Genomic DNA, 15,089 nt, shown 5'->3' with positions numbered 1-15,089 from the left:
GGATGGAGCCGAAACAGAGCCTAAGAGTGCAGATGACCTTAGGCATGACAAAGCTAGAGTAGGCCATCAAATTACCTTAATTTTACGTGTGGAGTTTCTAGGCCTTACAGAGTAACATTTCCTTTTTTTGCATTTAAGAGTGATGGTTAGTGAACTACATCAGTAAAGTTATTTAGAGGGTGTTTGTGGCCTGAGCGATAGTGCTCCTTATCCTCCCCTGTTGATTCTTTAGGAACTGACGTAGGGGGACTTCCCTGGTCTAAAAAGTTCCCACTCAACAATTTAGATAAAAATCTCCACAAACTAAAGTAGAGGATATTCCAAAAACATGTAAGCAAAAAAATAGACATAGGCAGGACATGTAAGAATAATAGATAATAGATGGACATTAAGAATAACAAAATTGTTCCCTATATATTGCAAAAGAAGCAGAGGAAGGAAGAAAAAAGGATGGATTGACGAGTTAAGAAAATTTGCTGTGATAGCCTGGCATAGAAAGACCATATATAGACAGGAGTGGATGGACATGGCTGAGGGTTTTGTCCTACAGTGGACTAGCCACGACTGATGATTATATCTATCTATCTATCTATCTATCTATATATATATATATATATATATATATATATATATATATATATATATATATATATATATATATACTATTGAAAGAAAACTTCCTAATTCAAAACAATAATCGAGGTCCATGGTAATAAAACATATGAGGATATAATCCTGATTTTTTGCAGTAGAAATATCTTTTTGGAATATTGATAGTTTGCCATTGTATTTCTAGAAACTTCTCTCTCTCTCTCTCTCTCTCTCTCTCTCTCTCTCTCTCTCTCTCTCTCTCTCTCTCTCTCTCTCTCTCTCTCTCTCTCTGTATGTAATCTGCACTGACATTTACTATAACTAAATTCAAGTGTCACAGTTTCATAAAGTAACTTGCATGTCTTTATAGAAGAAAAAATGCAATTAACAATATGTGTCAGGACATGATTATAGTCTATATCTAGAAAAGGATATTCTACGATCTTCCCCATTAATTTGACTTTGAAAAAATATGTTTGAATATGTAATGATTAGTTATTTTTGTATACATTATAATGATGGTAATGTAGAATGGTTACGCCTGTTCAGTGATCTGTTCTTGTTTAGTAGGGAGTCTCAACACGAGTAAAATGCTCATAAGAAAGTTCTGTCCTTTCCAGGAAACATAACCTTAATATATTTCCAAGGAACATCTGCAGAGTTGATAGAAATAATATGCAAAAGATGAATGAAGTTATAATTCACCTCATCCCTTACCGTAAATCTCTTAGTCTGCCTAAGAAATAATTCAGGTTATTTGAGATGATACCCAGGCTGTTCTTCTTGTCTATTGCGCATGATAAACGAATAAGAAATTTTCCAGCAAGGGCTATTTATGAAAATATCCCTAAACGCTTGACTTTCATGCATTCAACCAAGAATATTTTATGATTTCATATTAACTATGGGTCGAGATTAAAGACAAAAGGGGATTTTTCTTTTGTAAACGGCTATGTATTAGTCAATACAATAAGAAAACAAACTTAACCATTTGTCCATTGAAGGGATAAGACTTCACATTGACCCTATTCTACGTATTTGTAATCAAAATGGGTTTGATACTAATGTTCGTGGCTATCATAGATTTGCTTTCAAATGTTGATTCATAAATAATTTTTGACTTTTGAGCAAAATGACATGAAGAAAAATTGTAAAAAAGCATAAGAACTTAATAAAGGATGAAGCGTGAAAATGAATATTTTCCACCAATATGCCAAGTTTAAGTCAAACGTTTTTTTCTTGAAAATCCCAAGTTCAACAGTCAAACATTTATTTTTTGAAAACCCAAAAGCTTAACAGTGAAACTTTTTTTTTTTTTTTTTTTAAACCCAAGTTTAAGCCAATTTTTTTTCTTGAAAACTCCAAGTTTATCAGTCAAAATGTTTTTCCTTAAAAAAATGGGGTTGGGTTAGGTCATGTAACCCCCTGGATACGTTAATGTTATTAACTTTAAATATCTTTACATGACAACCGTTTCCAGTTTTCCAGCAGACATAAATAGCGATTAAGAGGCTACATCCGCAACGCTAATATATTAAATCACTTCAGAAGTAAAGAAAAATAGGTTGAATCAAGTAGCAAACACAAAAGTAACAGAAGATTTATTGAATATTACGTACAATAATGCAATTTGGTATATCCATTTCAATGTTGAAAAATTCTTATATAACATATCCATTACCCGTTCGTTAGACTGCTTAAGTAGCTCATATAAGTTTCATTAATCATCAAAATTTACATCACAGTTAAAGTAATATGAAAGAACTTGGAGTTTGAACTTAAGACTGGTATTCCGTTTAAGTTCACAATCCTCAGGTTAGTGATAAAATTAGAAATAGAGAGAGAGAGAGAGAGAGAGAGAGAGAGAGAGAGAGAGAGAGAGAGAGAGAGAGAGAGAGAGAGAGAGAGAGAGAGAGAGAGAGAGAAAATAAATTCTTAAAGCTTTATCTAATGTTACGAATATATGAAAATAGTCAATCTTTCGCTAAGAAATCAAACGAAAGCCATCCTAGAATGTCATTTAATTCATAAACGACAATATTAAGGTCAGCCTACACGAATTATGGGTTATTTCTCGAAAATGCTTAAAGTAAAGATTATAAATTAATCTGTAAACATGGCACGTCATTTAAGACTACACGTAATTCATTCTTTTGCTTTAGGACATTCTAATTCTGCAAATTAAAAAATTCCAGAATCACATATATGATTTAAGTATTTTGGTAAACACGAATTATCAAAATATCACTTGAAAGAAAATGAAATGAGCGAATATAAAAATGTCAGTAAACTAAGGATATACGGTATATATTCATTATAAATTTAAAACAATGACTATTTCTCAGCACAACCGCGTCATACTTCACCTGCCAGAAATAAAACTTAATAGTTTTACAAAATAAATGTAACATAACAGTGGCCAACATGAGAAATCCAAACTGAAGCATACACTAAAATACACGAATCCTTTATTCCCATAAAGTAAGGGAAAATTTAAACTTTGGGATTTGTAATAGTGGAAAGACACTATCCTATTTTTGTTGAGATTGAATACGAAAAAATCCTAACCATTTTAGTTTCATTGCCTTCAATAACTTCATTTACATATAGAAGCAGAATTATAGAGAGCTATTTTTGGATACACTGTCCGGTCTTGCTGAGTTCGCTCGCACTAGGAAGGGCATAAAAACTGATCTGTCTATGTTTAAAGAAAAGAATTTCGACTATTATAATTGGTCTTTGTTTAAATAATACCTATATTGGATTTAGTGCATTCTGGCGTTTATTGCATTAATACAACCTTTCGCAATATATTTAAAATGTCGATGGGTATTTCGGTAACTAGCATAAATAGAAGGACCAAAACAAAGGGGATCAATAAAAGTTAATATATAAAGCATCAAATTCTTAACTAAAATCCAAAGGTACATTATCTTTTTAACAGTCTCAGCTGAAGTACATATACAAAAAACAAATAGATTATATCTGTGACAAATACATACCTTATACAAAATCATTTGGATACTAAATGGCTCTTCTAGGATGTTTATTGAATAGTTATTTCTAAACTATTTGCACAAATTATCAGAAAACAGAAATTGTGGACACTTTAATTCCCACTGATGTTTCAATTGCCTTTAGATGTTTTGTTGAAAAAAAATTATTGCTACTAATGGTTTTATTAAAGAGGTACCAAGTTGAAGGAGAATGTGGGAATTTGGTTAATACCGGCTAATGCGTTATGTGGCCAATTAATTACACAGCCTCCCGAAGTTGCTAGGTAAAATTTGATTAATAAACTTTGCATTTTCATACCAATACCTGGAAACAGCTGAGTAACACTATCATGAATCCTAGAATCTGTAAATTACTCCTCTTAGAGGAAGCCGAACCACTAAACTGAAATTCGTTTCCTTTCTCTATATCGACCCGAGGGCTGGGAGCGCTTTCAGACTTTTTAAGGGTCTTTGTAGGTATGATTTCCTCGACGACTTCGCTTTGAGTTCCATAGCCAACTACCACGCTTGTGTCAGGGCAGTTAGCTAATTTGAGGATCAGTTGGAATTCATTCAACACAAGACACGTCGAAGAAGCGGTGCAGGGGAGTTTGTGGAAGAAAACGTAGAGCTCGTCTGGACAAATAGCCGCCTGTCCCTTTTTGGGCGTCTGTGACTGTACGAAAGACTCTAGCATTGGCTGCAAGGCTGCTTGAACTAATGGCTGAAACCAATTGGGATACGATTCGAAGTCTGTATTGATATCCTTACGGGCGTAGCCAGTTTGATCCAAAAAGAGCGTACGGTATAGATTTGTGACTTTGTCCTGGAAGCCTGCTTGATTAACAAGTACATTCTGTTCATGAGCTAAAGCAGTTGCAGCAAAATCATTCGAGAACCGCTTCTGGATGGCTAGATTGGGATCTCGACTGTTATAGATTTCAAATGGCACCAAATATAAGGGGGTACCGATAGCATAATTAGGCCAATCAATCTTTTTCTTGCGGGACAAGAGTCCTTGTTTCTTGGGGACTACCGTCTGGTTGACCATGGGCCAGAGCGGCAAACCATGGGTGTACCAATGGTAGCCATTGGTCAGCTTTACTTCTTCATCAACGAACCAGTTATCATTACACATTATGTCTGGTGCGTCTCCTGATTTCCAATTAACTTTATCACTGAAATCGTCACGATGAATGTAAATCACACCAAATTGTTCTGCTCTCTGGAAAGAGATAAGTGTTCATTACAGTATTTTAAAACAATTTGTGCTGTATCAGTCATTTACACTTTATGCTACTGAGTCTGGGATACACTTCAAATAGTCTAATTATATCAGTAATTTACGGATTAATTGATTATAGCTTGTATGATAACTGGCTTTGAGAATAATACATGATTAGGGATTTCACAATAAAAAAAAAACTGTATTTGGACGCCCTTTAATTATTCTCCAAAATTAGTGCACCAGTGTTAACATAATGAGAAATTTCAAGGTTACCAATTGAAGAATGTCTTGCAAGTATTTGGAAATCTTACCCTTGGAGATGTGAGAGGAAAAGACTGATGTTGAGAGGGGGCTGCACCCTTCAGTAATACGTGACGGTGGCCCGCTTCGCACAGCTGCTGCAAGACGCTAGTGCGGATCTGAGATGGTGCGCCGTGCATCATAAACACCGAAGAACACTCCCTGCGCAGATTAGAAAAGAAGACCGATGATTGGATGGAATGAGGAAGTCATCAAAGTTACATTGGTGACAAAGGTTAAAACAGAGGATTGATGTTTAATTGGTGGTATAAGATTGAGTGAACTCCATTTGTATTATGAAAGTTTAAATGCTACTTACTGTTCTAAGTCAAGAATTGTGACTGTATCATTAAGAAACAAACATTTTAAAAGTGAATAGAGTTTAGGGCATTTAACTGAAAATTTTTTATTTTCGGATGAAATAGTTTTTTTTTTTTATTTCTTGAATCAACCTTAATTGTACATTAAAACAAAATTTAAGCAGAAGTCAAGACTCATTTCTAAGGCAGAATGCGGTTGAACTACAAATCAAATTTGCAAACATTTTATTTTGATAATCTCAAGTGAGTCAATGAATCAGATATAGTGACCAGAAACGGTGTTCATTCTCTTAATATCCAAAATTCCTTAACTCAGATTCCGGAGCCAAGAATTTTTGGCACAGAAGAAAATGCCATGAGAATGTTGACTAAATATTTAACCCAAGCAGTCTTGTGGCTTTGTTACAGATATAGAATATATCTTAACATAGATGTGAGATTGTGCTGCAGAAATAATTTTTTTAAGCTATTAAAATCATAATTTCAGGTTAGAAAGATAACCTCAAAATGGATAATTAAATTCTTATTCTATTGAACTTGACATGTTACTGAAAATTACTCAAATTTTTCAAACACTTTGCCAAATATGAAAACCATAAAATACTACAGATGGAAGTCAAAGCAACTTTGTAACTTTTTTGAGTCTTAGAAATATTGATTTAGAAAATAGGAGTAAAAAACTAAATTGTCAATAGCAACTACAAAAACAACAACAACAACAACAACAACAATAATAATAATAATAATAATAATAATAATAATAATAATAATAATAATAATAATAACAACAACTTTCATCATCATCATCGTCATAGATAGCTCATAATATCAACAGTAAATTATATAAATATATTCACCAAAAATATTTCTGCAAAATAAAAAGGAAACAAATTGAAAATGCATTGTATGGACATATTGTGGATCCGTATTCCCAATAATAACAACATTATTATTAACAACTATCTCTTGTTGACCTTACTTTTCATCACGTAAATTGCGAAATAAATAAAAAATCCAGGTGCTTTCGGTTGACAACAGACATTATTTTGTAAGCAGGAGAGATGAAAGGGCATTGATAAAAAAGAAACTTTAAATTCAAATAGTCCATTATATGTTTCTGATAAACCAAAGTATACTACAAGAGTTAAAAGAATTAATAGGGAGGAAGGTGACGTGCACGCGCACAGACACGCACACGCATACACAAATATGTATATTATGAATGTGTATATATATACACACATCATATATATATAAATATATATACATATATATGTATATCTATATATAAACATACAGATATATACACATAAATATACATATATACACACATATATGTATGTATGTATGTATATATATATATATATATATATATATATATATATATATATATATATATATATATATATATACATATATATATATATATATATATATATATATATATATATATATAGATAGATAGATAGATAGATAGATAGATAGATATATATGTATATCATCATCATCATCTCGTCCTACACCTATTGACACAAAGGACCTCGGTTAGATTTCGCCAGTCGTCTCTATCTTGAGCTTTCCATTCAATACTTCTCCATTCATCATCTCCTACTTCGTACTTCACAGTCCTCAGCCATGTAGGTCTGGGTCCTCCAACTCTCTTAGTGCCTTGTGGAGCACACCTGAATGTTTGGTGAACTAATCCCTCATCCTCTCATCCATATATGGCACTCGAGCAATCTTTCTTATAGTTTCGTTTCTAATCGTGTCCTGCCATCAAACTCCCAATATCCTTCTGAGGGCTTTGTTCTCAAATCTACTAAATTTATTGGAGATTATTTCATTGTCATACCATGACTCATGTCCATATAGTAACACCAGTCTCACTAAACTGTTATATAGTTTGATTTTTATATGTAATTTCAGGCGATTTGATTTCCAAATTTCACTTAAACTAGCCATTGTCTGATGTGCTTTTTTCAATCTTTCACTAAACTCTTTATAAAACCACTGTATTGGAGATCATAGTTCCTAAATACTTGAATGATTCTACCTAATTAATCCTTTCTCCTTCCAATGATATTTCATCTTCCATTGCATACTCCATTCTCATCATCTGTCTTTCTTTTATTTATCTTCAGGCCAACATCGTGTGATATTTCATGCATTCTGGTAAGCAAGCATTGCAAATCCTGTGGTGTTCTGCTACAAGACAGCATCATAAGCATAATCTAGGTCTGTTAGATTCCTTTCACCAATCCAGTCCAATTCTTCTCCACCACCTCCGACTGTTCTACACATTACAAAATCCATGAGGAGGATAAACAACATAGGTGACAACACATTCCCTTGGAGTACTCCGCTGTTTACTGGAAATTAATTTGATGAGAATCCATTAACATTATCTTTGTACTTGCTATGCTCATAAATAGACTTAATCAAATTTACATATTCAAGAGGAATTCCATAATAACGCATGACTTTCCATAAAATTGGCTGGTGCACACTATCAAAGGTGCTTTCATAGTCCGCAAATGCCATCAAAAGTAGATTCCTATATTCTTTGCATTGCTGTGCAACATGTCTCAAAATGAAAATTTGGTCAGTGCAACTTCTACCTTTTCTAAATCCTGCTTGTTCGTCTCTCAGCTTTTCATCAATCTTTCTCTCCAGTCTCTTTAGAATAAGCATACTATATATTTTCATAACAACTGATGTAAGTGTAATGCCTCTATGATTATTGCAATCAGTCAGGTCTCCCTTTTTTGCCATTTTCACTAACACTCCCAACTCCCATTCATCAGGTTTTGCCTCTTAAAGCCACATTCTACAAAATAATCTTGCAAGTACTCTAGGAGTCACTTCATTTTTGGCCAGTATCATCTCCACAGTTATTCCATCTTATCCAGGTGCTTTCCATCTCTTTAGTGTTTTGAGGATAGATTCAACTTCATACACACTGAATTCATTCAATGCCACATCAAGGTCTTCATCAGCTTCTGGTATATCCATCAAATCATTCATTTCATATCCCCTATTCATAATCTCACTAAAGTGTTCCATCTAACGTTGTCTTTCTTCATCTTCTGTAGATATAACAGAGCCATCTCTCTTTTTGATGGGTAATTGCTTCTTCTTCTTTGCCCGATAGAGATTTCATTAATAATTCTATGAGCAATTCTTACACCATTCATAGCTTTGTTAGCCCCATCTGCTTTACTGTCTAAATATTCTCTCCAGTCATTCCTAGCTTTTCTATTGACCCTAATATCAATACTGGAGTACTTAGCATGCTCTACCTTGTTATATATATATATATATATATATATATATATATATATATATATATATATATATATATATATATACATCCATAAGAGAGATATTACTTGAGTGCCATATGTGGATGAGATAGGATTAAGTAAAAGTATGTAAATTACATAAGATTTTCGTCATACATATAGTTGTATTTTCATTCAATTCCGTATATGTAAATTTACATTATTTTTAAGACTTAACTTTTTATTTGATGTAGTTTTGTTACGAAGTCTTATGTAATCTTTAGGTATGCTGTATGACACACGAGGTATTAGTGCGAGGGACTGCATTATTTTTATGTTTCCACATGTTTAGAAAGTGCATGAAAATCCTTGAATTAGCTTTAATCCTTTTTTCTATTATTACGAGAGGAAGGAGTGTGGAATTAGCTTAAGGAGGGTTGCATTGCAAGCAAGGTTAATACCCCTTCTTCAAATTACTACGTTGGCACCCTGTTGCCGCTAGAGCCATGACAAACCCCCTTCGAGAATGATCTAAAAAAAAATTTCTAGACGAATTAAGTCAATACATATAGACCCTATGAATTCATAAGCATTAAAAGAGACCCAGCCTATCCCTCTGAAAGAGTCAACGTCCACCTGCCCACTCTCCTCTCAAGTGTGTGTCCTCTCAAATGTAAAAAGTTATTTCTACCCAACATATACAGTATTATGTATAGTGTTATTCAAATGTTGGTGAAATTATTGGATGTTAATTCAAGTGTAGTGTGTTAAATAAGTATATTTTAACATAAATATTTGTAACTGGCCCTATGAGATTAGGTTAAACAGCTAAGTGCATTAAAAGTTTTGCTTGACAGTTTTGTAACCTTGCGTGAATCAAAAGACGTAAGTGTAACTATAACTTATATGTAAATTTCTTTATGGTTTATTCATTAGAGTGTTAAAGTGTTACCTCTTTTCATTAATTGTCAAAATTAAATATTTTCATAGATTAATTCCAGTGAAACAAGTGATTGTATGATTTTTTTCAAAGTGTCTTTAGTTCAGATTCATATATCGAGTGATTTAATTTTGGTGTTAATTTTGAATTATTGTTAACATTTATGAAATATATTTATTTTTGTAAAGTGTGTAATATTTCGATCACCAATATTTTTTCTCATTACTTCTCTCGATTCCCTGACTAGGAACCGAAGTACGAGGTTGGTTTTAGAATAGTTCACGTAAATTGATCATTCAATTTTGTTTTGTGTAAAGTTGAGAGACATTTTAGATATTCAGTGTTCATATATACTCCCGTCTGGGAGTTGTGTAATATTCTCAGAGCTCGGATATTAATTTTCAAGTGCAACAGACTGATATAATGTAATCAGGTTAGTTTTGGTGCTAGGGAATTTACGTAATTCACCAACCATAATAATATACACAGCATAACCACGTGTCATATATACAGTTATATGTAAATATGTATATATACTGTGCATACCGTATATATATATATATATATATATATATATATATATATATATATATATATATATATATATACGTATTTGTACAAGGAAATACATATGCATTAACATGCATTTATACATTCAAGCTATTTACACTTTATATATATATATATATATATATATATATATATATATATATATATATATATATATATATATATATATATATATGTAATGTATATACTGCATATATATACTTTATATATATATATATATATATATATATATATATATATATATATATATATATATATATATATATATATATCACAAATTTTAAGTAATTTGTATTTTTCCTAACAATACTTACCGAAGAAACACTTTATAGGAGATTACTGGTAACTCCTCTCCGACGACCAGATTTTTACGTAGTTTCCCCCTACTTCCATGTTCTATACTGTCCTGAATAACGGGAAATAACATGACCTGGGGGCATTGCCCAGGCAGGTCGTCCGTCTTTGAGAAGCTCTCCCCAGTAAGTTTTATGTAATGAACAAAACCAAGAGGTCAGCGGGGCACTGCGGGGACGGTTGGGGGGGCCCTAAACCTAAAGTGTTTCTTCGGTAAGTATTGTTAGGAAAAATACAAATTACTTAAAATTTGTGATTTGTTCCGACACAGAGACTTACCTTGAAACACTTTATAGGAGACTTACACCTTAGGAGGGGGGAGTGCCCTTTAGCCCTGACCCCGATGGACAGTAGGGAAAACTACGTAAAAGACTCATTAAGTGTGATATAACACTTACCCTTCTGCAATATCTTCGTTGTGCTTGATATGGCGAATTTTCGTCTTGTGTAATGAGCGATATTTCTTGATGACGACTGACGGTACGAGAAAGATAGAAAAGGGGGGAAAAATAGAACTCGGCTCCTTGTGTCTAGATACTTTATGTTTCGCGATTGAGCCTGGGGCTTGAGCCGTCAAACCGAATGCAGGGCTGAGATGACCGGCCCGATAGAAAACCCGTCTAGAGACTTTCTCGTACAGTCCTTGAGATAATGTGCGGTGAAGGTCGACTGGTTGGACCAAGTTCCCGCTCGAAGAACCTGCGCTACTGACATGTTCTTTTCGAACGTTAGAGAGGTGCTAATGCCCCGCACATCGTGAGCTCTGGGTTTTCCCGGTGTAGGAAGACCTTGTTTTAAGTAGGCTTGCGTGATCACTTTCCTGAGCCAGAACGAAACCGTATTTTTGGATATGTTTTTCTTTATTTTTCCCCATGAGACGAAGAGATTCTTGATAGACGGGCGGAGGTTTGCCGTTCTCTTAAGGTATTTCCTAATAGTCCTGACCGGGCATAATTTTAGGTCCTCCGGGTTTCCTTTATTCGGGATTGCCGGAATCGAAAAACTCTCAAACCTCGGATCCCACACCGAGGGGTTCTGAGTCTTGGCGACGAAGGATGTGACAAACTTAAAGGTTACTTCCTTCCATCCCCTAGTGTGTTCCACCTCGAATGACAGTCCGTGTAGCTCGCCCACCCTCTTAGCCGAGGCTAATGCTAGCAAGAAGACCGCCTTGAGCGTGAGATTCTTGTCATCAATGTCCTTTAAGGGCTCGAATGGTGGTTTCCGTAACATATCTAGGACTCGCGCCAAGTCCCAACTCGGGATTCTAGGGGCGGAAGGGGGGCATGATTGTTCGAACGCTCTGATAAGCATGGAGATATGCCTGGAGGAGCCGAGATCTATGCCCTTGAGAAGAAAGACTTGACCCAGGGCCGCCCGAACTCCCTTGATCGCTGGAACTGACATGTCTAACTTGTCCCTGAGATAAACCATGAAGTCGGCTATCACGGGCACTGACGCTTCCAAGGGCTCTAACTTCTTGTCCCTGCACCACTTCACGAATACCGCCCACTTAGACTGGTAGACGGCTGTGGATGATTTCCTCAGGTATAGCGACATCCTCCTGGCTGTCTTGCCGGAGTACCCTTGCTTCTTCAGGAGCCGCTGGATAATCTCCAGGCGTGAAGACGAAGGGCTTGCGGGTTTCCGTGAAACCGCTGAAAGTGAGGTTGTTTTAATAGGTCTGACCTGCCGGGTAGAGGCCAAGGAGGTAGGACGGTGAGGTTCCTTAGGTCCGCGAACCATTCTCTCTCCGGCCACCAAGGCGCTACCAAAGTCATCCTTAGGTTGGTTGCTGCTCTTACTCTGTTGAGGACCTGCCTTATCAGGGAGAAGGGGGGAAAGGCGTACACGTCCAGTCCGTCCCACTTGTGCTGAAAGGCGTCTTCCATTGCCGCCTTCGGATCTGGGACGGGAGAACAAAATACGGGGAGTTGCGCGTTCAACCTTGTTGCAAACAGATCCATTACCGGAGATCCCCACATCTGTATAATGTAGCTTGCCACTTGTGGGTGTAGGGACCATTCTGTTGCTACCACTTGCCCCACTCTGCTGAGGCCGTCTGCTAGGACGTTGTTCTTCCCTGGAATGAACCTTGCCGTCAGGATGACGTCCTTCTGTTCCGCCCATTTTAGGATTTGAAGGGCTAGTTCGCACAACTCTTTTGATCTCAGGCCCCCCTCCTTTTTCACGTAAGCCACCACCGTTGCATTGTCTGACATTAGGGCCACCGAATGCCCTCTCATGTCCTCCTCGAAGTGGTTGCAGGCTTCTTGGACCGCTCTCATTTCCAGGATATTTATGTGTAGGGATTTCTCCCCCTCTGACCACGCCCCCTTTGCTGTCTTTTCCCGGAGATGGGCTCCCCACCCGTCCTTCGATGCGTCCGTGAAGAGAAGAACCTCCGGAGGTTGGGAGGACAGTGGCATCCCCCTTAGGGTGTTCGACCGATCCTGCCACCATTCCAAGGCCTTCCTGGACTCCTGAAGGAGAGGGACCACAATGTCCGGGGAACTTTTCTGGTTCCAATGTTCTTTCAGGTTCCATTGAACCACCCTTAAGTTCTGTCTCCCGTGAGGTACCAGCTTCTCTAGGGACACCAGGTGCCCTACCAACCTTTGCCAATCCAGCGCTCTTCTGGGGCGACCCAGAAGGAAGGGCCGGAGCACTCGATCCAGGTTGTCCAGCCTTTCCGTGGTTGGGAATGCCTTGACCTGTAACGAATCCAGGACCATTCCAAGGTACGTCCTCCTGTTGGATGGGGTTAGCTGTGATTTCTCCAAGTTGACCACGATGCCCAGGGTCTTGCACAATTGAAGAAGATCTTCGCCCTGTTGTTTCAAGTCTTCCTTTGAGGATGAAAGGAGTAACCAGTCGTCCAGGTACCTGATGAGTCGAATGCCCCGTTCGTGGGCCCATATGGAGACCGTCGTAAAGACCCTCGTGAATACCTGGGGGGCTGTTGAAAGACCGAAGCATAGGGCCTTGAATTGTAACACCTGGGTACCCCACTTGACCCGGAGAAACTTCCTGCTCGACGGATGAATGGGCACTTGGAAGTAGGCGTCCTTGAGGTCTATAGAAATCATAAAGTCGCCCTCTCTCAAGGACGCCATGACCGTTCTTGGAGTGTCCATTTTGAAGGTCACCTTCCTGAGAAACCTGTTGAGGGCTGACAGGTCTATTACAGGTCTCCACCCTCCTGTCGCTTTTTCCACTAGGAACAGGCGGCTGTAGAACCCCGGACCCGGGAATGTCACTGTTTCTAAAGCTCCCTTCTGCAACAACGTCTTGACTTCTTCGTCCAACGCTGCCCTCTTCGCCAGGTCCTTGGGCACCAACCAGTCTGCCTGCGTTGCTGGAACTAGGGGGGGGGGGGGGTGTCTCTTCCCTGAAGGGGATCCTGTAGCCCTCCTTTAGTACTGTAACTGTCCACGGATCTGCTCCGTGGAGCTTCCATGCTTGCCAAGTGAGTCTGAGGCATCCCCCTACCTGAGGCTTGGGCAGGGGAGGGGGGCCTCCCATCTTATCTCCTACGGGAAGAACGGCCTGTTCTCCCCCTCCTGGAGGAGTAGAAAGAAGACCTATACGTTGGGGGGTTAGAAGATGAACCTCTTCGGGGGGGAACCACAGAGGAAGACCACTGTCCTGACGAGGGTTCCCTCCTTCCTTGAGTTGGTGTGGTACGCGCGGCCATGGGTGCTTCTGTCACTGGCCTCCTGAAGATGGGGCGGCGTGCCGCCTGTGGCTTCAGGGTAGGTAGCTCCCTCTTTTTGGCCAACTTCTCCACGACCTCTTCCGCCTTCTTCGTCGGAATAAGCTGCTCCCCCCAGACGGAGCAGGTCTTCAAGGCTTTAGCTTCCCTGTCAGGAATCTTAATGGGAAGGTTCTTGACTAGGGCGTCTCTTCTCCGGAGAATCCAATTTGCGGAGAGAGCCAAAGACTGAAAGGTCAGGAATTTAAGGGCGCGGCTACCTGACCCCAGCAACTCATTCAGAGCCTCCCGTTTTGCAGGTTCCATGGAGTCTGTAGGAATCTGGGTGCCTACTAGGGTGGTGGCCCACCAATCCAGCCAGGAGGCCACATTAACTAAGTCCTTGGACATCTCCTCCATCATTGCCGACTCGGAAGGGGAGAAGAAGGTAGATGCTGCCGATGCCCTCCCGTCGGAGATGCCCTGGCACAGGATGTCTATGGTTTCCTCAGTCTTGCACGCACCGGTCGGCCTATTTTCTAAAGAGTAGTATTTCGACTGCGACTTCAAACCCTGTAGGAGCTTTGCTGAGCTGTGAGCCCTGCAGGAGTCGCTATTGCGGGATATGACCTTATCAATGTGAGTCTTTCCAAGCCCCACGTTACTGGCCTCAGGGAGAGAGAGAGAGGACTTTTTCTGGGCGGGGACCGCTATGAACTTGTTCAGGCCTGAAGTCCAGGGTTCTTCCTCTTGAGTGGCGGGTTCTATAAGGTTGTTATAACCCCTAATTAAGGCAAGGACTCTCCTGTACGCTG

At 38.3% G+C, this 15,089-nt stretch overlaps 1 protein-coding gene across 1 annotated transcript in view; it reads right to left on the bottom strand.

Annotated features, from left to right (window-relative positions):
* Positions 1–2,419: 2,419 nt before the first annotated feature.
* LOC137640027 (uncharacterized) overlaps positions 2,420–15,089 on the bottom strand; it is a 50,413-nt gene continuing 37,743 nt past the window's right edge. Inside the window, exons 3-4 of the mRNA XM_068372390.1 lie at positions 5,127–5,277; positions 2,420–4,812 (exon numbers count right to left, since the gene is read on the bottom strand). Of these exons, the coding sequence (XP_068228491.1) occupies positions 3,901–4,812; positions 5,127–5,277 (1,063 nt within the window). The 3' untranslated portion in view covers positions 2,420–3,900. The remainder of the gene's footprint in view (positions 4,813–5,126; positions 5,278–15,089) is intronic.

This window comes from Palaemon carinicauda, chromosome 4 (assembly GCF_036898095.1).
Source record: "Palaemon carinicauda isolate YSFRI2023 chromosome 4, ASM3689809v2, whole genome shotgun sequence".
Classification (NCBI taxonomy): Eukaryota; Metazoa; Arthropoda; class Malacostraca; order Decapoda; family Palaemonidae; genus Palaemon; species Palaemon carinicauda.
Note: the sequence above shows the minus strand (reverse complement) of the source record. Positions and strands in the feature narration are given on the sequence as shown.